Below are 23,479 nucleotides of genomic sequence, written 5' to 3'. Positions count from 1 at the left end.
ATGTCACAGTATAATATGTCAAAAAAATGTCATATTATAATATGCCATGAAAATGTCATAAAAATGTTGAAAAAATATCATCATAAAGCATGTCATAAAAATGTCATAAAACTATCATAGTATAATATGCCATAAAAATGTCATGAAAATATAGTATTGTATGTCAAATAAAGGTCATAGTATAGCATGTCATAAAAATGTCAAGTATAGTAAGCCATAAAAATGTTGTAAAAACATAGTATAGCATGTCGTAAAAAAGTCGTAAAAATATCATCGTATAGTATGTCATAAAAATTCGTAAAAGTATCATAGCATAGTATGTCATAAAAAGTCATAGTATAGTATGCCATAAAAAGGTCATAAAAATATCTTAGTGTAGTATGTCAAAAAATATCATAGTATAGTATGCCATAAAAATGTCATAAAAATATCTTAGTGTGGTATGTCAAAAAATGTCATAGTATAGTATGCCATAAAAATGTCTCGTATAGTATGTCATAAAAACATCATAAAATGTCATAGTTTATTATGTCATAAAATGATCATCAAAATGTCATTGTATAATATCTCATAAAAATGTCATAGTATAGTATGCCATAAAAATGTCGAAAAATATCTTAGTATAGTACGTCATAAAAATTCCAGAATGTCATTATTTGGTATTTTTATGACATACTATACTATAACATTTTTATGACATTTATCTAACTTAATATACTATGACATTTTTATTTATTTCAATTCAATTTTATCTGTATAGCACCAACTAATAATATACATCATCTCAAGGCACTGTACAGGGTAAGGTCAAGACATTGCTTTAATATAGAGATAAAAACAGTTCCCACAAAGAGCAAGAGCAAGCATTTGGTGACAGGGGGGAGGAAAAACTCCCTTTCAATAGGAAGACTTTACATTACATAATTACATCAGTACTCAGTAGTCCTTAATACATTCTTACATCAGTGTTTACTAGTCATTACTACATTATTACATCAGTTCTGTTCATTGCGGGTCTGACCACACCCATCTTTAAACTCTTCAATTTGATCTTAACTACACATGATTAGAGCAAGTGATAGAAGTACAGATGTATCAACTTTTCCGGGACATATGACACTTAATACAAGAGACGATGACATCATGATGAACCATAATAAAATCATCCACATGTGAACTAGATCAACCATGTCTCATGATCTTTATACACAGTGTCATCAAGCTCCAACAGAAAAAAAACAAGCTAGGTAATGAACCTTGAGTTAAGAGTTGAGTTTATCGAAGCCTGACACAGTAGTTAGTAAAGAGCTCGGCCTATGTTGTCACCGTGGCAACACTAAGCCTTGTCTCACTCAGTCACATCCTGGTGGACCCCTGCAGGATGTTTCTGATTTCAGGTCAGATCTGATCAGATTATTTGTCCCTCTGATCTTAAAGGGCCTCAGTTAAAGACCAGAGGGTTTCACACAGAGCTGCTGGATAAAGAGTCTGAGCCAAATAATTCTTCACTTTGCTGTAGAACATTAGACATGACACACAGAGAATAATGAGGGCTGCTCACACACACGTTCTCTGGACCGTGAGAAACATGTTCTTCAGCTGCACCATGTTTGTGTGGCTCACAGTGAACTGATCACATGACTGAACGTCTGAACAACAGTCTGTAGGAAACACAACTCCTCTTCTTCACCTCTCGCCTCTTTTTCATTATAATCTGAGTGAAGTATGCCCCCCCTCCCGTGGAGACGCTGCTCCAGATAGATAGATGGGACTGTGTGAAGAGGAGATGCCCAAGAAAACACTGAGACCACTGAGACCCCCCCCCCCCCCCCCCAGCTCCCAATCAGAAAATCTCATTAAAAACCCTGCAAGCTCACACGGGCTGGCACTTACAGCCAATCGAGCTGTTTTCATTATTCACTGCATTCCTCTTAGCGCTCTCCAAGGAGATGGGAAAGAAAGGAATCTGCAATGGAAAGACTTTTAAAAAGGGTTTCCATTCTGCAGACAGACACAGTAAATCAGGAGATGTCAGGTTCACCTTAAAAGTCTGTCTGAGACATTTTCTCTGTTCATCTGCACAAATGTTTAAAGGTTTCAGGCTGAAAACTGTAAGAGAGAGAGAGGTGTAATGCTTCTAGATTTACACATATTTGATCCTAAACTTTGACCTATTGGTGGCACAATGAAGTTAAGGGATCACCATTGTGAGGGGACCATGATTGTCTGTTCCAAATTGCATGGTAGTCCATCCAATAGTTGTTGAGACATTACCCTCTTGAACGTCACTATGCTGGAGGAAATATCAGAGGATCACCGCAGTTAATGGATTGGTATTTATATTATATTTTATTATATTATACTTGAAGATAATAGATTGATTGACTTATCCATTTAGATACTAACTATACCAAGATGTCAGTACATCTAAATTTATATTTTTCAATTACAAATGACAGCCAGGAAAAAACAATATTTTGTGTTAGCTTTAGCCAAAGCTATCCATCACTAGCTCAGCACCTAGCTCTCACCTGATATGTGTGTCTTGGTTTAGCTGTTGTAGGCAGTAATTAAGTATTTCAGGACATGTTGTGGCTCTAAACTAGTGAAAAGAAGCTTTTGGCTGAAGTTCATGCTTCGGACCTGGAGAGACTTGTGGTGAATCAATAAGTTATTTCAGTCCTGGCAGCTCGAACATCCACCAGGTCCAGAACTCTCTGTCCTGGACTCTTCAGCTTCAGAGTGTCTGTCTCCAGGGGCATCGGGCCAAACGTCTCATTAACAACTGTCTCTGGTTCACCACAGTCCACAGCTGCACAAGCTGCAGAGATGGAGCTGAGGCTGCACTTTGTTCAATCCCCTGGAGCTGTCGTCTCCTCGCTCCTCGATGAGAAACTGTCTGGTCCAGAAACAGCAAACAGGTGTTGGACTGAGTCAGCTGTTCACCTGTCTGTCAGAGAATTAACAGGGAAAGGTCGTCACAGAGAGAATGTGCAAAAACAACCCGCAACAGGAGCACAGAGCCAAGCATATATACACATACATATATACACATACATATGTATATATATATATATATATATACATATACATATGTAGGGAGAGAGAGAGAGAGAGAGAGAGAGAGAGAGAGAGAGAGAGAGAGAGAGAGAGAGAGAGAGTTGGAGAGTCTATGTCAGTTCCTTGATTTACCACAATCATTTCCTCTAAAGTATTTGCAGGCTCTGAAATTACAGCTTTGTAGCTTGGTGGGGTCTCCTCCTCTGAACAGAACCTCCTCCTCCTCTGAACAGAACCTCCTCCTCCTCTGAACAGAACCTCCTCCTCTGAATAGATCTTAGGGAGAGGAGCAGCCGAGCTTTGCCTCATGGTTCATTAACTCTTCGGATGGTTTCTTCATTTTCTTCATCTGTTTCCACTGAAGGATTCTGGACGAGTAGATTTTCAACGTCTGACTAAAACCCCATTGAAACTCAAAATAACACAGATCTACTTCCTATTTACATTTAATTACATTTGATCGTGTTCCTGCTGTGGTTGGTTAAAGTAGAAAAACCACAGTGTAGAAAAATGAATGGATTACCTCATGGGAGAGTCAGGGGTCAGGGGCTCCTGAGCCACAGCCTCTGTTTGAAATGATTGTTTCTTATTTGAAAGTCATAAAACATAAAATAAAGAGACACAAAATGGAGATCAAAAACAAGCAGTAAGAAACACAAAACATCCACAAAGAGACAAAAATGATTCATGACTGACACAAGAGAAATAGATCTAGAAACCACAAGGTCTGGGGAAATTCAGAACATTTGACCTTTAAAAAGAGTCGCTCGTATATTTAACTCTTAACTGTCTTATAATAATCTGTCTTTAAGAGAAAATATAATCTTTTTTTCCAGAAGCTCATTTGTAGCTCCATTGTTAGCATTTAGCTCTCGCTCGGCTGCATGTTTCAGTCACAATCACTCTGCATTAAATATGAGCAGCTCAGGAATAAGCTAATGACCCTCGGGGCTGAAATGGATTAAGTGTTGTCAGAGACTAAAAAGGTCTTTTACACTCAGACAGACTCCGTATAGATTATATATACAGTAGATTAATGTGCTGCGTTCAGGTCTGGGACAGTAATTTATGGCAGCCATTTGAAGTGAGCCAGCAGAGTCTAAAGGACCAGAGCCGTCTGCAGAGGGATTAGACTGGAGTCATGTGGGTATGTGGGTGTTAATATTTATTTTATTTTCAGTATTTTATCATCTGCTTTTGTCTCTGAATTCCACTCAAAAACAAAACAGCTGCAGTTTGTTCCACAGTAAAAATATTAGACAAAATAAAACTAATTTTAACTCCTTTTGTTCTACAGATCTGAGTCTCATTAACCATCAAACACTAATTTATTTTAAATTTGCCTTGTGAGACATTTTAAACCAAAGACTTTATACTCACCTGTAGTGGAGGAAGTATTGCTACCATAAATCAAAGTCCTACATTCATAATTTCACTTCACTATAAACACCAAAGTTTTAGCAGCAACATGTTCTTATAGTATTAAAACTGACTCAATTAAAATGATTTGAAGTTCTAATGAGGCAACAGAATGTTCCCTGTAACAGAGTTATATTATTATTACTAATTAACGTGTACGCTCACTAATGTTTCAGCTGGATGAGGTGGAATAATAACAACTAAATATATACAGCATATTTCATTAATGTTGCTTGTATAATTGTGATGGTAGAAGTATAGAGTACCACAAAATATACAAGTACCTAAAACATGAACTCATGCACAAAACATTTACTTCAGTAACTGTAGTTAGTTACTGCTCACAAACACTGAAACATGAGGAGCTGGTACCTTCAGGCTGGATGCTGTTTTTCTATCAGTGCGATGCTGAAACCTGGTGGTCAAATTGAGGAAGGATGTCAGCAGCTGAAAGCTGTCAAGTACAATGACTTTAAAGAGCTGAGCAGTTTCATGTTGGTTTACAGGGTGAAAAGCAGGATTTCATCCGTTGTCAACAACAACGTGATTATCCACATGACGATGTCTGAACCACATTTATCTGTTTTTCTCCAAGAAATAGAAAAAGCTGCTCATTCTCACATTTGAGAAACAACAAACACTTAATACTCAAAATAGATGCAGATTAATTTACTGTAACGATAATAAAAATATCAGCTAGTTAAAATATGGTTATTTCCATGTGTTTATACAGAATGAGGTCAAGAAGGGAATTTTGTGTATATTAAAAAAGACTGAACAATCAATCACACGTTCACTACAATGACTTTTCCTCAAACAGAACGGGACAGAGCTCAACATGTTCATGACATTATTTATTTGAAGCTACTGCTCCTCTGAAGAAAACAAATCACTGCTGATAAAAAGGTGCCAGATTCACAAATGTTGTACCTGGAGGGAAACTATATCACATACATATTGATTAAACCTGGTCAGCTTTGTCCTGTGACGGACACAAAGCTGCTGTTGAGGCCGGGTCACGAACAGTGGACGCCATGTAGACAGGCACAGGTACAGACAGAGGCACAGGGAGGGAGGGGCTTCTGTCGCTCAGCTGACTCAACACTTCCTCTGACTCTTCAAGTGCGAGTCGATAAAAAGGTAAAACAGAAAAAGTCACATCTCACTCGTTATTCGTCTTCTTCCTTGAAGGCATTTTCTTTCTACGAGGCGCACAGATGGTAAAAATAATAATTATTATAATATCTCCATAATATATAGAGAAGTTCACTGTTCCAAGAAAAAACCAAATGACAGCATGAACGTCCTTTCATTGCACTTCATTGTGTTTTAAAGAAAATAAAGTTGTCAGTTTCAGGTTTGAGTTCATCTTCAGTTGTTGAACTGATGCAAACGAGCTCAGAGTTTAATAGTTATCTGTGAACCTCTGCAAAAATACACAAGGACATGAACATGGAGAATCAAAACATCTGTTTGTCAGAGCTCCACAGAGGAGACAGGAAGCAGCTCGGCCGTCCCTGGTGCAGGGTAACCAGAGGACAGTGAGTGACTCAGACTCAGAACTCGTGACTGTACATAATTAAACATAATTAAACATAAGAACATAAAGAAATGGACAGCAGTGAACATTAATGGCTTTTCCCTTTGAAGCCAGGAGATCTGCCTGGTCAGTTTAAAGTGTCCTGGTGGGGGTGGGGTGTTGGGGTGGGTCCTTGTGTAGTGTAGTTCACAGGGTCAGTGGGAAATGTCTCTGATGGTCACACAGGACATTAGTAGAGGGCTGACGAGGAGCCATGGTGAGACAGGTCAGGATGATCTATGAGGAGCTCTCTGGGGGGGCGACTCTTTGGCGTGCGGCAGTCTTGGGCCGATTTCGAGTTGCGGCGTTCGCTGTACGTTCAGTCTTGGTTTCGGACGGCTGGGTTTCGGCCTGGGGGGTTCCAGCGTCCCCAACAAGTTCACGCAGGAACTTGAACTTGGACAGGAAGAGCTGCCAGACTACGTACCACCCTGAGGGGGAAAGGAGGGAAACGGTCAGGCTTCATAAAGGAACTGTTGAAACCAGCTTCATTTATTAGATCCAGAGACATTCAGAGCTGCGCATGTGTTTACCTGAGAGATAAAACCCACCAACCTTTGAGAAACACAGACAACACTTACTCACTACTGATTTCAAGGAATTTCAAAAACTGTACAATTTCCAAAATAGTTACTGATTCATTTTCTGTCAATCACCAATTGATCAATCAACTCATCATTGCAGGTCTACACTGCACAGTAATTCATATTTTTAATCCAATCCCAAAGTGTAACTGTCTCCTAATCCAAACTAAAACAGTAGCTACAAATGACACATTCTTACTCAATTGGTACAAGTTAAACTAAAACGAAACACAATATTTGTCAATATTAATGTTGCTTTTATATTTTCATACAAAATGAGAGAAGGAGATACGTAATTGTACATGTCAGCTGCAATGATTAATTGATTAGTCAATAGACAGAAAATAAATCAGCAACTATTTTTATTCAGATTTATCGTTTTCCAAACATTTGCTGGTAAAAGCTTCTCAAAAGTGACGATTAGCTGCTTTTCTTTGTCTTATCTGATTGTAAACTGAATATTTTTGTTTCTTGATCAAATTAAATTAAATTTGAATACATTAGTTTGGAATTTGGGAGATTATAACATGTTTCACTATATTCTGACATTTTAAAGACAAAGTTATTAACTGATTAATCAAGAAAATAAGTGGCAGATTGACAATGAAAATAATCATTAGTTGCAGCCTAACCCTAACCAAGTGCTAAATCTTATTTTTTTTTCTCACAGAGGGACAGAAGAGTCTTATAGCATTGTACAGAAAACAGCTGCTTTACTAATTGTAATGTGTATAATGTAATTTTAAAGTAATTAGCACCAACATTTAACATTTAACCGTTTTTCTGGGTACAGGAGCTATTTCGCCCCACGTATTTATTTTTATTATCTTTCTCTTTGTGACTTATTGGATTAAATTGCGGAAAGTATTTCTTTTCTCATTTATGAAAAAATTCAATGATTAAATAGAGCTATTGTATATATTAGTTTTGTGTTGGTTGTTGTGCATGGTAGGGGTTGTATTGTGTTTTGTGAGTATGAATGATATGGATGTGTATTGATGTATCTGTTGTTACTGAAGTATTGTTTATGAATTTAAGGGGACCCCAGGAAGAGGAGCCATTGTTATAGCACAGTAACTAATGGGGATCTAACTGAATAAATAAAAAGAATTTCCCTGCTCCACTTGCACCTGATCACCTGGATCAGATGAGTGAGGTAAAAGCTGATCAGGTGTAGACAGAGGAGGGAGGGGAGCTGAGGCTGAAAACATTTTTCATGACATAACATTTTAAAGTGAAAATACAGCACCTCATAAAGATTTAATGCAGTTTAGATTCTTATCTATCACAGTATGCCTTCACTCTGCAGCATTAAACAATGAGCCAAACATGAAGAAGCATCTTCACAGGTGAGAGGAACAAGGAGCAAAGTTAACGGATAAATAAAAACTGTCATGACACTGTTTTCAAATAAATCCTCACTTTACTTTTAGTGCCTAAACGCTTTGTCAGTCTGGACAGAGGACACATGACACATGATGGTGGACTAACAGAAACCTTCTCCTCAGGGTCTGAAGATTAGTGACTGTCTGTAGAGGAGGCACAGAGGAGCAGCCATGATGATCTGACTTCTCATGACTAAAATAGAAACTCTTAACTGAAATCTAAACCAGTCACAGACTGTCAGTCCAGTCTGACACGAGGAAACATTAAAGGAGCAGTTCCACATTTAGGAGGAAACTGTTTCTCTGAGTCCGCCTTCAGTTCATGTCTTTGTTACTGCTGCCTCTTATTAGCAGCTGCTGAAGCTCCGTCAATCCATGAGTCACAGACAGATTACAGACAGATGAGTCATCGATGAAATTTGTTGTCTCTAAACTCACCAAACAGCATGAAGAGCAGCGCACACACCAGAGTGGCCACAATGACCAGCAGCGTGAGCCCGACACTCTGCCACATCTTAGCTTGAGTTCTGACGACAGAGACACCAGCATTAACGGCGGGAGGACGGTGTTGTTCTGCTTCACACAGTCACACAAAGAACAGTTTCCCACCCGGCAGCTGAGTTACAGAACCAGCCGCGACCAGGGAGAGAGAAACAAACAGCAGCACATCGCAAACTCACACCAGCGTGTCTGCTAGCGTGTAACTAGCTAGTTAGTTAGCTAGCGGGTTGACGACCGGAGCCGCAGTAGTTTCACAGACGGTCCCCTGTAGCATTAGCTTACGTTAGCTAACGTTAGCCGGTCACAGCAGGTTAAAGTCCTTCTTCTACGAGCTACATCACTGCGACATGTAACAGTTAGCTCTCACTGGCGACACAGCACAACACGATCTGGGTTAACACAACAAAGTCAGCGTCATGAAGCCGACTCAGACTGCGACTGCGCAGAGTACAGCTGACTTCTGGGTAATGTAGTTGATTTCAAATTTCAGCTTTTTTTTCAAATGCTTTATTATTCAAAAACATTTTCCATCTTACCAAAACAAATAAACATTGAAATGGAGTAAAATATGAACAATACATACAAATAAAATAAACACAATAAAAGGAAATAAATGCAACATATAAATAAGGATGATGAAACAAAAACAATAAAAGTATTTCAAAACAACAGAGGGACAAATTTAATCTTGAATTTAGTTTTACCTGGTGCCTCTCTGTTACAGAAATAGTTTGTTGATGCAAACAAATATTTCACATTTCACATAAATTAATAAAAGTCAGAGACATTGTTGTTACTATGAAAAACAAAATGTGTTCAGAAAAAGAAATGAGGTCTGCACCAAACCTTCAAAGTAACAGCTGTTAAAACCAAATGATAATGATTCTATTTCAAATCGGCAAAATGTGCATAAATGAGGAATATCAATATATTTAGCTGTGAAATAATGTTTCTGTTTTCCACTTTATTTTATATTGAAATTCCCACATTTCATTTTTTTTTCATGTTAAATTTCTTTTCTTCTTCTTTTATCTTTTTTTTGTTTTTGAACAAAATGTCATTTCTTCATCAGTCCAGCAGGAGGAGTCATCATCAAACCTTTGAGTTACATGTTTTCCAACGGCAGCTCATGATGTCACATTTGCTGCCTTATACTTAGTTTCCATGTTAACAAAGCTGCTGAGGCATAATGGGAAGGCAGAGGAGTTTGTGACATGACGTAGACTCAGTGTTCACCTCCACCTGTCTGTCACTGTCTGTATCTGTAGAAACAGCGGGTCCTGGCGTGTTGTATGTATCCTCCCATTTGTCCCAGCCTCAGTATTTGCATATTAAGGTGCAGAGAGAACATGAGTCATGCTGCAAGATGGAATTTAAAACATGTGCGAGGTGAAGAGTGAGTCCAGCCATGTAACTGAGACACTCTGACTCTGTTGTCTCTTCTAGTTTATCACTCTCATGTCTGATAATGTTGCTGTGGAACTGTTTGTTCACACATCGACTTCAAAAGTGTCAAAGTTGTGTTTGCAGCTTACAGAAGTATTACAGTTCAGCTGTGTCAGTATAAAAATATTAATTGGATTGAATGATCCTTTACAGAGTGTCTTCTTCTTATATAGGCCTATTCTATATTACTGGAAAATAATTACTGATATATTAACACGCAGCAGCTTTTTAATGTTACAGCAGGTTGAGGTGGATTTTATTTATTTATTGCACACTGTAACTCATAGTGATACATCAGTGATATGTGAATAAATGTACTTGGTTTCCACCACTGATAAAATCACATGGAATCATAATATATTTTTACATATACACGTACATATAATACATGTTCGTAGCATGTTAAAAGTTCATTGCCCTCTTTTATCAATCAGTTATTACTATTTATTAATAGTTTTATTTCATGTTTGACTGTTATTTTAAACACTAAAAAATTTATTTTATCTGATGTTATTTACACTGTGTTGAAATTAGACAGGAAGACATTATGAGTCGTGTGTGTGTGTGTGTGTGTGTGTGTGTGTGTGTGTGTTATCTTATTCAACATCAATACACCGCAGTGTCAGCAGGGAAAGTACAGTTAGAGCAGATCAATGGAAAACTGTTTCCATCGATGAGTCATAAACACTTCAGTCAGAGGTTTTTTCCCTCCAGCAGCTTGTTGCTGTTTGTTCAGTGTAACATTATCTGATTATTAAATTCAACATGTGCCTCAAACACTGTGGATGGACGTCAGTTTTACGTTCTAAAACCATTAAAAAATGCTGCTACACTGTCTCATTTAAATCTAAACTGAAATCTTTCCTTTTTAGCCACGCTTTCCAATCCTGAAACTACAGAAGTGCTCCTCGTCTCTTAGACCAAGCTCCATTGCTTTGTTTGTCTCTGTGTATATGAATGGAGATGAGACTGAAACGTTTAGTTCTGCTGCAGAAGAAAGAATGTGGCTTGGTGGAGAACAAGTTGTAACAGCTCATGTTTGTTTTAATCTGCTCCAGCTGTGACCTGTGGACTGTGATCAGATATATAAATATATATAAATACTCCACCTGTCTGCATCTGGTCACTGATTAAATTATTAACTCTACTTTTACTAACTGTTCTTACATTTAAATGACCTGTGCTTCACTAGAGACTAAAGAGCCAGCTCCACACAGTAAAGAACAAGGCATTAGTAACAACGATCTATTTATATATAATAGGCTACATAATGTTTTTTATCAGAAATAAAAAACTTAAATCATATTAAATATATGTTTTCGACTGTTGGTTGAAAAACAATTTAGGAAATGGTAATTTGTGTTTTTCACTATTATCTGACATTTTGTAAAAAAACAAACCATTAATCAAATAATGAAGAAATAACTGGCAAATTATAAAATAATAAATAATGTCTAGTATCTGTCTCAGCTCAGAGACACAAAACAAGCTTCAGGTATGAAAATCACTTTCTGTGTCTGGTTAATAATACAAAGGGTTTAGTGTGTGTGTGTGTGTGTGTGTGTGTGTGTGTGTGTGTGTGTGTGTGTCAGGAGGGCTGAGCAATATGAACAAACTATTATTATAACAAATGCAAAAGCATTAAATTAAATAAACATAACTGGGAATATAAAACATTATAAGCTTGTTTTTGGTTTCAAATCTCGTCTGTGAGATTAATCATTTTATTTAATGTTATTAATTGTGCATTACAATAACAAACCTTTATTATTATTTCATCATGACACATTAATTGAATGGTTGGTCCAGGTTAATTATGACCCCAGCCAACGCTGTATCTGGCTGTGAGAGTGTAAATGGTGACAGTGCCAATATGACACAGAAAGACATTTATACATTCATCTGATCCATGTCACTTTATTCAATCAGTGATCACTTTAATAGGTACAACTGGACAATCTAACACAATAACAGCTATAGTATCTATTATTACAGAACTCATAATGTTCAAATGTTTTTGTGTAAATTCAATTATATTTATTTCTGAGCTCAGAGTTAGAAAAGGTGTTGTAATTAATATTAAACATGTAATTAAGTAACACCTCTATGACTCATCATCATTAGTTGTATTAGACTGTACAGGTGAACCTACCTCAGTGAACACTGACTGTTAACCCTTTAACCTCAAGTGACATGAACTCAACTTTTCTTTTTACATTTTTTAATAAAAGATACAATTTGTATCAACTGATTTTTGCCTCTTATTTGACCCAGTTCACTGAAGCAACATTCAAATACAATTTATAACAAGGTGGATACCACAATACAAAACACACAAACTCAAGTTTATCACAGTTTCTCTTCAGTCTTCTCACTGCAAGACTGGGTTCAGACTGGACCGGTCTAATGTCTGGACCGGTCTCATCTCAGAGACCGGTTCTGACCCTGCAGCATGAGGATCTCAGCGACGAGCATCTGTGGATCCATCATGTGAGGAAACATGTCCATGGCCGTGTCGACCAGGTGTGCACTGAAGATGGCGAGGAGCTTCTTTCGGACCACCTCTCTCTCCTCCCTGCTGGGACTCGGTTCCCACTGTGAGCGCTCCCCCGGCTGGCTGCGGACTGCTGGACGTCGCCCCCCGAACGGATCCGACCAGAACATCTGCTGCTGGCATTCGTGGACTCTGCTGTGCTGGAAGTCTGTCGGCTGGCTGTAGGCAGGCACACTGAGCGGGTACAGCCCGTAGCCCTGGTACTGAGGGGGGCCGTAGGGGACCATGTCAGGGCTGAGGCTGCTGACCGGCTCGATGCTGTGAGGCTGGTTGTGGTGCTGGAAAGCTGGTAAAGGAGGACCATGTGAGCAGCAGCTGCAGGGGGCGCTTGTTGGGGGGCAGTACTGGGGTCGGGCACTGTGGTTCCGCTGGCAGCTCCTGAACGTCGGCCTGTACTGATGATCACACTGGTTCCACGCAGCCTCCTTTAGCTGACTGTCTATGGAGCCTAGACCCGAGTCCAGCTGCTCCTGAGAGCCGCCACCCTGCCCGGAGCTGTGGTTACAGGACGAGTGCTGGCTGGGCTTCTCCTTCCTCGATGTGGTCCTCCTGCTGGAGCGCTGACTTGGCTTCACCTGAGCTACATGTTCATGTTTATGATCCTTCTTCACGGAGCCGCTCTCATGTCCCAGAGTCAGTTTCTTGGCCATGTCCTCCACCAGCAGGAGGCTCTGTCCGGGCTGAGGACTGGAGCGAGCTGAAGGTTGTTTCTGAGCAGGTGAAGGGTGTTTGGTGTTTTCACGAAGCTCGTCAGCTACTGAGCGACTCGACTGTTTGGCTCGTTCAGGGTGGTGGAATTTACATTTGACTCCATACGTACATTTCTTTCCTGAAAGAAGAACACTCAGTTTACGGCTGTTACTTGTAATCTAACCCTAACCATAATAGCTGTTAGCTGTTAGCTAACCCTACTACAATATCAGATTCCTCATCTTAAAGCATCACAGCAGTTGTTTGGTTTGGTTTGGTTTGGTTTGGTTTGATTCACTACAAATATTATCACAGTTAACTAACTGCTAATGTAGCTGTGCTTTAACAAGACATTGGAGCTTTTAGCTCAAGGCTAATGTCAGCATGCTAACATGCTATAATGTTTACAATGTTCAACATGTTAGTTTTTTGTGCTAGTATGCTAAAGTTTGCTAAATAGCACTGAACAGAAAAGGCTCAAAGTATTAAACACTGATCGTGGTTCCAGAGGAAAAGAGAATCACTAAAGTCATTAGGATTCATCCTCTGGGAACCATGAATGTCTGTACTATATTTTATAGCAGTGGTGGACTCTGCTGTTAGTGTGGCTCAGACCATTAAACCTGAACCAGGTGCCAGTCTCTGCTGACGTTCTCTCACCATAAGGACACTGCTGTTTCTTCTGAGTCTTGGGAAACCTCCGCAGGAAGTTCTCCAAGGTCGGTCCATGTCGACCCAGAGGATCGTCAGGAGGCATAAACCTGATCAGGTGAAAACATCAGTCTAACGTAGGACTGACTCATCATTGATCTGTGTTATGTGAATAAAGCGGGGGGGGGGGTCGGGGGGGCAGGACTCACTTGTTGTTAACAAAGGAGTACATGAGCAGCCTCTCCTCAATGAAGCGTTTCCACTCCGGCTTCTCTCCCTGAAGGTCTCGGTACATGTCGTTGGACACGATGATACCGTCAGTGTCGTAGGCCAGTTTCACAATGAAGAGGTCGTCATTACAGACCACACGTTTACCTGCGAAGCGCCGTGACGGTGTGAAGACCAGGATCTTCTTCCTCTCCAGGTCTCGCAGAATGTGCTGATCTGGAAACAAACGTAAAGTAGCATAAGGTTTTTTAAACTCTTGAAACAGGTGGTGAACCTACACTGACATGTCTTCACCTTTTAAGTTGATATGGTGGATTTAACAGTAAACAGTTGTTCATTTGCAATTATGAAGCAAACATCATTTGAAGTTATCGTCCTGGAAGCTGGTCATTTTAAGTACAATATTCAGTCTCTTTAAGCTCTGCATTTGGTCTCCACCAACTCCTGAGGGAAATATGTGGCTCTTTATAACAAATAATGAATCTATAATGAGCTGAGAGTCACTATTAAGTAGTAAAGCTGAAGGCAGCTGCTGAGTCAGTGAATATCCTCTGTAGCGTCATCAATACTTTCTCATGGTCGTTATAAAAATACAGATTATAGCCACCAATAAAGACTCATTACATTTCATACACAATCTTAATTATAATTTTTCAGCTGCAGTTCAGTCTGTGTGGAAACTGTTAGTTATTTACTAAGAGACCTAAATACACATCGTCCTCAAACTGTTTATCAGCCCGAGAAATCTGCTTAGCTACATGAAGCTGCAGCAGAAACAGCAGCTCTGGGTCAGCAGCCGCTTCCAAATGTAGGCCACCAACCGGCTGTTTAAAAAACCAACCGGCTGTTATAATCACCGACAGTGACAGTTATATTGGAAAACCCCACAGTTTAATCTTTTGAGTTGTAGCTACAGATAAAACTTATTTACTGAGCATTTGAAAAAAAAACAACAGCACATGGGTTTTTCCCTCTGAGGGTAAAACAGCTCAGTGTGTAAACACGTCCTGCTCTTTCATGTGTCTGAATATGAGAGCTGGAATTTTATAACACTTTCAACATGGCTGCAAATCATTATTTTTGTTATTAATTATTAATCATTAGTTTCTCCATTCATTGTTCAGCTTATAATATATCTCTACATTATAGTGAGGGATTCCAGCATTCACTCTTAAAAAAATATTTTACCAGAACACAAGTTTATATTGAAATTCCTTTTGTCCAACCAACAACACTGAAGATGTTTAGTTCACGATAGAAAACAGAATTCTCACGTCTGAGAAGCTGAAATTTTTTGCTTTTTTTCTATCATTTTGATTGAAAAATGACAAGAAATGAAATAGTCCAGCAGTCAGCTCATCAACTGATCAAAAATTAATTTTAGCTCTAATTTCAAACGTGACAAAAAAGAAGAAAATCATGATTTTTTTTTTAAATCACAGAAATGAATAAAAAGCTCATAGCGTCCCTCCGCACCTTGATGTCATGTAACAATGAGCACAGTGTTTGCCGCGAGCAGGTGAAACAGGAAGTGTGTGTCGTACCTGTGATGGGAGCATCCGGCCGAGGCTGCTCCTTCCTCCACGAGGGAACAAACACAGTGACGTCAGTGTGGCCTCGGTCCAGGAAGAAGTTCACACTCAGCTGGATTCCCAGACACGAGAACACTTCCTTGTTCCCGTGGCTGAAAGAAAACATGGAAACGAGTGAAAGTCAGAAACAAAAACATTAACAATTAAAAAGTGACTGAGATCTTCACTGAATCAGTTCATGACAACGACTGAAGTGTCACAGCTCCTATCAATTCACCTCCTCTCTACATTTATCATGGAAATGACAAGAGTCTGAAACAAGCTGAGCTTCGTTTCCTCAAGGAAACTATGATTATAGATAATGATTATAATCATTATAGATGATTATTTTCTCAATTAACCAATTAAACATTTAATCTATAGCATGTAATAAAACTGTGAAAATAATCTCCATCACATGTTCACAGAGTCTAAAGTGACATCTTCAATTGTTTGATTCATTCAAACAAACTGAAAATATTTAATTTAATGTCACAAACAAGGAATCAGTTCATTTCAGGCATTTTCAGTTGTAATAATTTATCGATTATTACAATTTTTGTTGATTCATTTTCTTCATTTACCTGATCGGTTCAACTCTAAAACCATCCAATCAGGTAAAAACAGAAAGTCTACACTCACCAGTCAGTTTATTAGGAACACCACACTCCCACAGTCTAAGACTCAATCCATAAACCTCAAGAAAGACCGCTGTGCATAGACTGCACAACCCACAACCACTTCATTATTTATTTTAATATTGTATATAGTATCTCTATTTTATCTTATTTATTTTAGATTCTGTATCTATTTTTATTTTATTTCCTATTACTTTTTCTCTTGTGCTGCGGTGTTAAATTTGAATTTCTTCTACGAGAGATCAATAAAGGTTCAACTTAACTCAGAATAGAACCTCCCTCTGCAGAACAGCAACGTCAGAAAAAAATGTATATAATTTGAATTTGAAAAAGTACCGCGGTAACGCTTTACTAAATTTAAATTGAGCATGTATAACAAAAACATTTAATCATGATTTGAAGTCACTATAATGCTGTTACAGAAGATTACTGTTACTAATGAAGAGTATTTGTCAGTTCTCCTACTATATTATTATAACTGCGTTCTATAATATTACCATTACTCATGGGTGAACACTTACACATCACACTGTGTTATAAACCATTTATTACATGTTTATATACATCTAGAGCGTCACTGATGTCCCTCACAATGTTAAACAGGGGACTCAGTAAAGTGTTAACAGTGTTTCCTGTTTGTTCATGTTCTGACCCTAAGCTTGTAAATCACAAACTACTGATTCTATTTTTATTCTTGTTTGAACTAAACTGGTTTGGAAAGAGTTTAATCATCATCCACTTAGTATCTCAATCACTATCAGTGATATCAGAGAATATAACCTGAGGATTACAGATCTGAATACTACACGCTGCTGCTCTGCATTTACTCAGCAAAGTTTCACTGTGAGAAGGAGACGTCCTCAGTTTTTGAGGCCTCAGGGTTTCTGGATGAGACAATTTTAAAGTCAGAGAAAGGAGAAAAGCCATCAGGCTTGATCCCTTTGAAACCCTTTTGAAACAATCATTCTCTGCCGGTCTTCAAGGAAACACACGTGCTCTGATTTGCATACTGGAGCAGCGAGTTCACAACGTGCCTGTACGGGCGTGCCGGTCTGCAGAGGACACAGGGGGGTGTACACTCAATACACTCAACACACACTCTGAATGTTTCTCACGCATCATTCTGTCACGTCTCTCCTCCTCCAGCTGTGTGAGCATGTCTCAATGTGAGCAGGTGAATCTGTTCACTGTCTAACAGCCTCCAGCTCTCAGGAGAGTCTGGCCCTGTTCGGACATGGTGTTAACGTGGTCTTCATTGATCAGATCACAGTGATCAGCTCTGAGTTCGTCAGTTCCAACCTGATTTAAAATGCATCTCGATTGACCACTTGTGATCGGATCTCACTTCCTGCTTAATATGAAAATAAACAGGTATGTGTTGTTTTTAGCCAATCAACAGACGGGTCTGTTGTCAATGTGCTTGTGTGAGCGAGAGAGAGAGAGAGAGAGAGAGAGAGAGAGAGAGAGAGAGAGAGATCGAGGGGTTGAGTGAATTAATGAGCTGCTCACAGCTCTACAGAGAAATGAAGCTTGATACATTTGAAACAGTTAAATATTTTCTGTTCATTATAAATTGGGGATGAATTGTTGGGATGAATCCTAATCCTTCAGAGGACATCAGAAGAGGAGGCGGTCCTTCAATGTGGCCCAGGAAGCATTCACGTTCACACTGTTAAAAGAATATGGACACATGTGGTCCAGACCCCTGAATGTGGTCTAAGTGAACTTAGAGCTGACCACTTGTGATTGGATCACCTGAGACGGAGGTTAATACCAGGTCTGGACAGGTCTGGACAGGACCTCTGACTGACTCCAGACCACACCAGTGCAGCTGTCACTGTGTTTAGCGTTTGTCCTCTGAGTTAAAGTCGGTGATGTAAATTCATTCTTAAACACAGAGCTAAGAACAAAGAACTCATTTGCCGTTTGAGTTTAGTGCCAATTAGCAAATGTTAATTCTAACACACTGTTCACCTTCTGAAGATCAACATGTTAGCATATCTATTGCAACCTTGCTAATGTTAGCATGAATACAGTCTCCAGCTGCTGGCACTAACTGTTAAAACACAGCTACATGTTTAGCAGAATGTTAATGTAATTTAAAGTATGATGGTAAATCATGTGACTTATAATGATAAATAATATGATGCTTTAAAATGAAGAAAACAGATTTTTTTGAACACACACACTAAAAAGCTAAACATTAGCATGTGAGCAATGTCCTTGTGAGAAAGTTAGAAGGCTAACGTTAGCATCTAAGCAGCCTACTCTATTGGGCCAAATATAACAGTATATTTTTTAGAAAAATTGGGAGTCACACTCTATTTGTTTGTTATATATAACAAACATATATAGTAATAAGTAAAACAGCAGCATGTTAACGCCAACATGTGTGCAGTGTCACAGAGTTGCTGATCTTGTTTTTACTGTTATTATTAGTATTATTATTATCATCATCATCATCATTATTAATATTAGCTGTAGTTGTGGATATTGCTTATAACATGTATGACTTAATTAGTTATTCATGTTAAAATCCTGCTTTATTTAAGTTAAATTAAGAAACTAAAGGTCATGTTAATGTTTTACTGATATGAATGAGACAGCTGAAAGCTTCATGTCACATTTAAAAACCACAATCACAGAAACTGGATCTTCACACACAAACTATCAGATGGATCAGAGTCAGTGAAGATAAAGCTCTTCTCTGTTTTCAGCCACATTTCACCTCAACAAAAAGGAAAGTGATTAAACTGAACAAACTCAGAGTGAATCACTGGCTGACAGATTAAACATGAGAAAAGTTCTCGTCTGTTCAAGAGACTTTGAATCAAACAACTAAAAGGTGAAACTGTGGAACTGTGGGAAAATAAAAAAACAGCTGGAAAAAGAAAAAAAACAAAAAACAGAACTTCTAAAGCTACGAGCAACTGTTAAAGAGTTAAAGCAGGAGAAATGCTGTTACTATGGCAACTGAGTGTTTTCATTATAGATTAATCTGTCAGTTATTTCTTTATTATTGATGAGTGTTTCCCAAACAAGCCCAACAATAAATGCTTATTTTTATTATCAATTAATCTGCTGAATATTTTAAACATTGTTTCTATAGTGTCAGAAAATGTGATGAAATCCAGAAATCTGCAGTTTACTATCAAGAAAAGCAGCAAATATTCATATTTGACAAGTTGCTTAAAAAAATGACTCAAACAATTATTTGAATATCAAAAAAGCTGCCAATTCATTTTCTATTGATCACATAATTGATTGACTAATCATTCCAGCTCTAAATGATATGAAACAGAAAAAAGTTGAATTTTGGGTAATTTTGCTTGAAACAATAAAATTCCTGTCAATCCATAAATCGATCATCTAATCGATCAGCTCAGGAGTTTCTCACCTCATGGCCACGTTGCTGCCGTCTATTACCACGGGTCTCAGAGCGTCTTCATCCTCACTGTTGTCCTCACTGCTCGAAGGAGCCGCTGCAGTAACAGGAAGCTGCAGGGTTGGGCCTGCGGCCTGGACGTCCCCTCTGGGAACCAGCACTGACATTGTGGTCACCGGCCCCGGCTTGGCATCCCGACGGGCCCCAATCCTCACCAGCTCCCCCAGAACCTTATCTGTGTCCATTTTGGGGCCGAACGTCTGCTGGACGGCCTGAACCTGAGCCGTGGAGTAACCCAGCTTGTGGAAGAAGTCCATCTCCAGGTCCTGGGGATCCAGGGTGGGTTCAGGGTCACCAGGGTACATGTTCTCACAGGAAGGACGGGGGGAGGTTTGAAGTGGATGAAAGATCCATGCAGGAGAGTTCAGACAAGTTGAGGTGGTGAATTTACTCCAGGGGTGAACAGAAGGAAAAACAACAACAGTTTTCATCTCTTCTTCCTCAGTTTCATCTTCCGCTCCTCGTCACTGATCCTGAGTCCAGTCCTGAGAGACACAGCAGTTTCTAATGACGCAACACTTCTATAACAGCTAAAACAATCGGTGAATCAATTCATCGATCAACAGAAAACCTGAGGTGAAAGAAGTTTTAGAGACTTTGCTTCAGTAAAAGCAGCAAAACTAAAATTTAAAACCACTTTGCATTAAAACCTTATTTCAGTCCAGTGATTTATTGTCAGCAGAACGTAATTTAAAGTTTAAAAGTAAAAAGCACTCACAGCTACTTAGTATGGGATCATTATTATTAATCTTTAACATGCAAGCAGCATTTATATATTGTATTGTAGAGTTCAGTAGAGCTATTTTTTTTTTTTTTTAACCAGTCATATATATTATTACCACTGGAGGCTTTTATGAGGCCAAAGTTGACTTAAGATGTTTTCTTTTATCCGTCCGACATCTCAAAAAGATTAATACACAAAACTGAGAAAATCAGTAAATCTTCACATTTGACAGGAAACAAAGAATTTCAGTTGAAAAATGAAATGAAAAGTGAAAATAAGTGTTTCAGTTTGCTTCTCTGTAAACGGATCCGCTATGATATAAATAGGCATTAAATCCACCTGCTGGAAACGTGCAGATTTAATCTACAACTGCTCCAGGTGAGAACACCTGGTGAGAAGACCTGGAGCAGGTGCAGGTTTACCTGGGTCAAAGTGCAATCTAGAATAAACTAATTGGAGGAATATCAGAACATGAACCACTGTGATTAAACTTTAGAAAACTCTTTTACAAAATAAAAGTATATACAGAGGGAGAAGTGAGAGAGGAAAGAATCGATTGTCTCGACGTATAAATGAATAACAGTGAAACTGTTTCTCAGTCTGTGTTTTATCAGTTCACAGGGAGAAAACTTTAAGTTCAAAAAGTCGCTGCTGCTGTTTCCGCCTCAGCTTAAACAGAACCAGAGATGAACTCACCTGAGTCTGAGTCAGTCAAACCTCTGTGTGTTTCAGTCTGTCGCTGCTGAGGTCTGTGATCCGTGTCGTCAGCTTCTCGTAGATCTGTGGTCCGGGACAAGGAAGTTGTTTTTCCCTTTTCCTGACATCAGCGAACCGACAGCGACCCATGAGGAGGTTTGGCCGAGTCACATGATTCCGGTAAAAACTCTTCTCACAGCAGAACCTCGTAGTAGAACCTCACAGTAGAACCTCACATTACCGTGACCGTCCGAATCGATCAAAGAATCGATCAAATAATTATAAACAATAAATTTAGACCTGGCAGATTTCATACCAATATTTAATGTTTATGAAGCTTATTGGGAAATGATTATATAATAAAATAATACATTTAAAACAGATTTACAGGTGTGATTACTTCTAAAGAACTGCACCGTAAATAAATAAAGTTTTTGTAAACCCAATTTTGTTAAATACACTGAGCAGTACTGCAGTGACCATATTATTTAATTTATTTCATGGACACCAGGGGGCGCCAAGACAAAAAAGATTGTGTGTCCCACATTCATGTCACTTGTTTGTGTGTATTAGTAATAAGTTTGTAGAGTCTTGATGGGGTACATTTACTGAGTAAAATACACAATGTAAACACAATAAGGGCTAAAATCATAATTTTCAATTTCAAAGGAACAATTTGACATTTTGGGAAGTATAGTTATTTGTTAGTTATACTCAAGAGTTAATGAGACTTGTTAAAAGGTCTTCTATAGTCTTACTAATTAACACACATTAGCTTTATGTATTAACTAGAATGACGCTCATTGGAGCACATACATCATGTCTCTGATGGTTTATGAATCTCATAATCTCATAAAGCATTTCTATCACAGCCCTGCCCCTCTTATATAGTGTATTTTGTTAATTTGTTTGTTTATTGAAAATAATTTTTTTTTAAACTTAAAAACACCAATTATTATTATTTGTTTGATTAAATTACTGGTTTTATAGTTGTATTTAAGCAGCAGACTGTTTTTGTCACATGGATGATCAAGGATCAAATTAATAACAGTTAAGATATGAAGTAGGATCTATTAACTGTAGACTGCCACAGATATTAAGTTAATACTATTGTTTATGTAAGACAAATTATTTCTACTATGTCAGAGTTCATGTATTGCTTTGAAAAGGGTGGCTGTTTTGATCTGTTGTCTTTAGCTGTCTTTAGTGATGATTCATTCGTCACTATGTCTCTTTAAAAAACCATTATGTGGGTTTGTGAGGTCTGAATACATGAACTCCTAACTGTGGATGTGAATATTAGGGAAAATCAGAAAATTAAAAGAAGGATCTGTCTGGTCTTAAACATTATGTATGTTTTCTAAAGAAAACACCACGAGTTTCCTTTAGTTGATTTCAGAAAACATTTAATTTAGTGTAAATTTCTTACTCTCTACCCTCTGTGACAGTTGGGCTTTCTCCACTGTGGTTTTGGCTTCCGCTCCACTTGAAGAGGGATCTTGGGCAGAACAGCTGGATGAGACTCAGGTACTTCTGCAGGCATGGTGTCTGGTGGATTTATCAGGTGTGGTTTATGCTCTGGTGACTCAGGTGATTCTGTAGTGTGATAAGGTGTTGTGTGTGGAAGAACAGAAGGTGGACCAGGCACTGCCTCAGCTGAGGTATTAGAATCCAGCACAGGCATTGTTAAGGTTGGTTCAGACGTCACTTCTGACTCCGGCCCAAAGGCTGTTGAGTCTTCTGCAGGAGCTGGTTTGGCTGATGTTTCTGAATCTGGCCCAGAGGTTCTTTCTGATTCTGCAGGAGCTGGTACGGCGGTTGTTTCCGATTCCGGCCCAGAGGTTGTTGAGTCTTCTGCAGGAGCTGGTTTGGCTGATGTTTCTGAATCTGGCCCAGAGGTTCTTTCTGATTCTGCAGGAGCTGGTACGGCGGTTGTTTCCGACTCTGGCCCAGAGGTAGTTTCTGATTCAGCAGGAGCTGGTTCAGCAGTTGTTTCTGATTCTGGCCCAGAGGTTGTTTCTGATTCTGCAGGAGCTGGTACGGCGGTTGTTTCCGACTCTGGTCCAGAGGGAGTTTCTGATTCAGCAGGAGCTGGTTCAGCAGTTGTTTCCGATTCTGCAGGAACTGGTTCTACAGTTGTTTCTGACTCTGGTCCAGAGATTGTTGAGTCTCCTGCAGGAGGTGGTTCAGCGGTTGTTGAGTCTTCTGCAGGAGATGGTTCAACAGTTGTTTCTGATTCTGCTGTAGCTGGTTCGGCTGTTGTTTCCGACTCTGGCCCGAAGGTTGTTGAGTCTTCTGCAGGAGATGG

General features: G+C 38.9%; 2 protein-coding genes across 3 annotated transcripts; both read right to left on the bottom strand.

Moving 5' to 3' along the window:
• Nucleotides 1-4,306: 4,306 nt before the first annotated feature.
• On the bottom strand, nt 4,307-8,955 carry smim13 (small integral membrane protein 13). 2 transcript variants are annotated; one of them, XM_022757326.1, is made up of 3 exons: nt 8,811-8,955; nt 8,466-8,554; nt 4,307-6,489 (listed from the first exon to the last, which is right to left on the bottom strand). In XM_022757326.1, exons 2-3 carry the CDS (start codon nt 8,539-8,541, stop codon nt 6,296-6,298), a joined length of 270 nt encoding a protein of 89 aa, XP_022613047.1. In that variant the 5' UTR covers nt 8,542-8,554; nt 8,811-8,955; the 3' UTR covers nt 4,307-6,295. The 2 variants fall into 2 exon arrangements, with proteins under 2 accessions (XP_022613047.1, XP_022613046.1); XM_022757325.1 differs by having other exon boundaries at nt 8,466-8,955.
• Nucleotides 8,956-11,706: 2,751 nt separating this feature from the next.
• LOC111230596 (ribonuclease ZC3H12A-like) lies at nt 11,707-21,253 on the bottom strand. Its single transcript, XM_022757384.1, has 6 exons — nt 21,172-21,253; nt 19,704-20,236; nt 15,642-15,781; nt 14,079-14,313; nt 13,879-13,979; nt 11,707-13,357 (listed from the first exon to the last, which is right to left on the bottom strand). Exons 2-6 carry the CDS (start codon nt 20,180-20,182, stop codon nt 12,396-12,398), a joined length of 1,917 nt encoding a protein of 638 aa, XP_022613105.1. The 5' UTR covers nt 20,183-20,236; nt 21,172-21,253; the 3' UTR covers nt 11,707-12,395.
• Between the last annotated feature and the right edge of the window lie 2,226 nt (nt 21,254-23,479).

This window comes from Seriola dumerili, unplaced genomic scaffold (assembly GCF_002260705.1).
Source record: "Seriola dumerili isolate Sdu_G_001 unplaced genomic scaffold, Sdu_1.0 BDQW01000273.1, whole genome shotgun sequence".
Classification (NCBI taxonomy): domain Eukaryota; kingdom Metazoa; phylum Chordata; class Actinopteri; order Carangiformes; family Carangidae; genus Seriola; species Seriola dumerili.
Note: the sequence above shows the minus strand (reverse complement) of the source record. Positions and strands in the feature narration are given on the sequence as shown.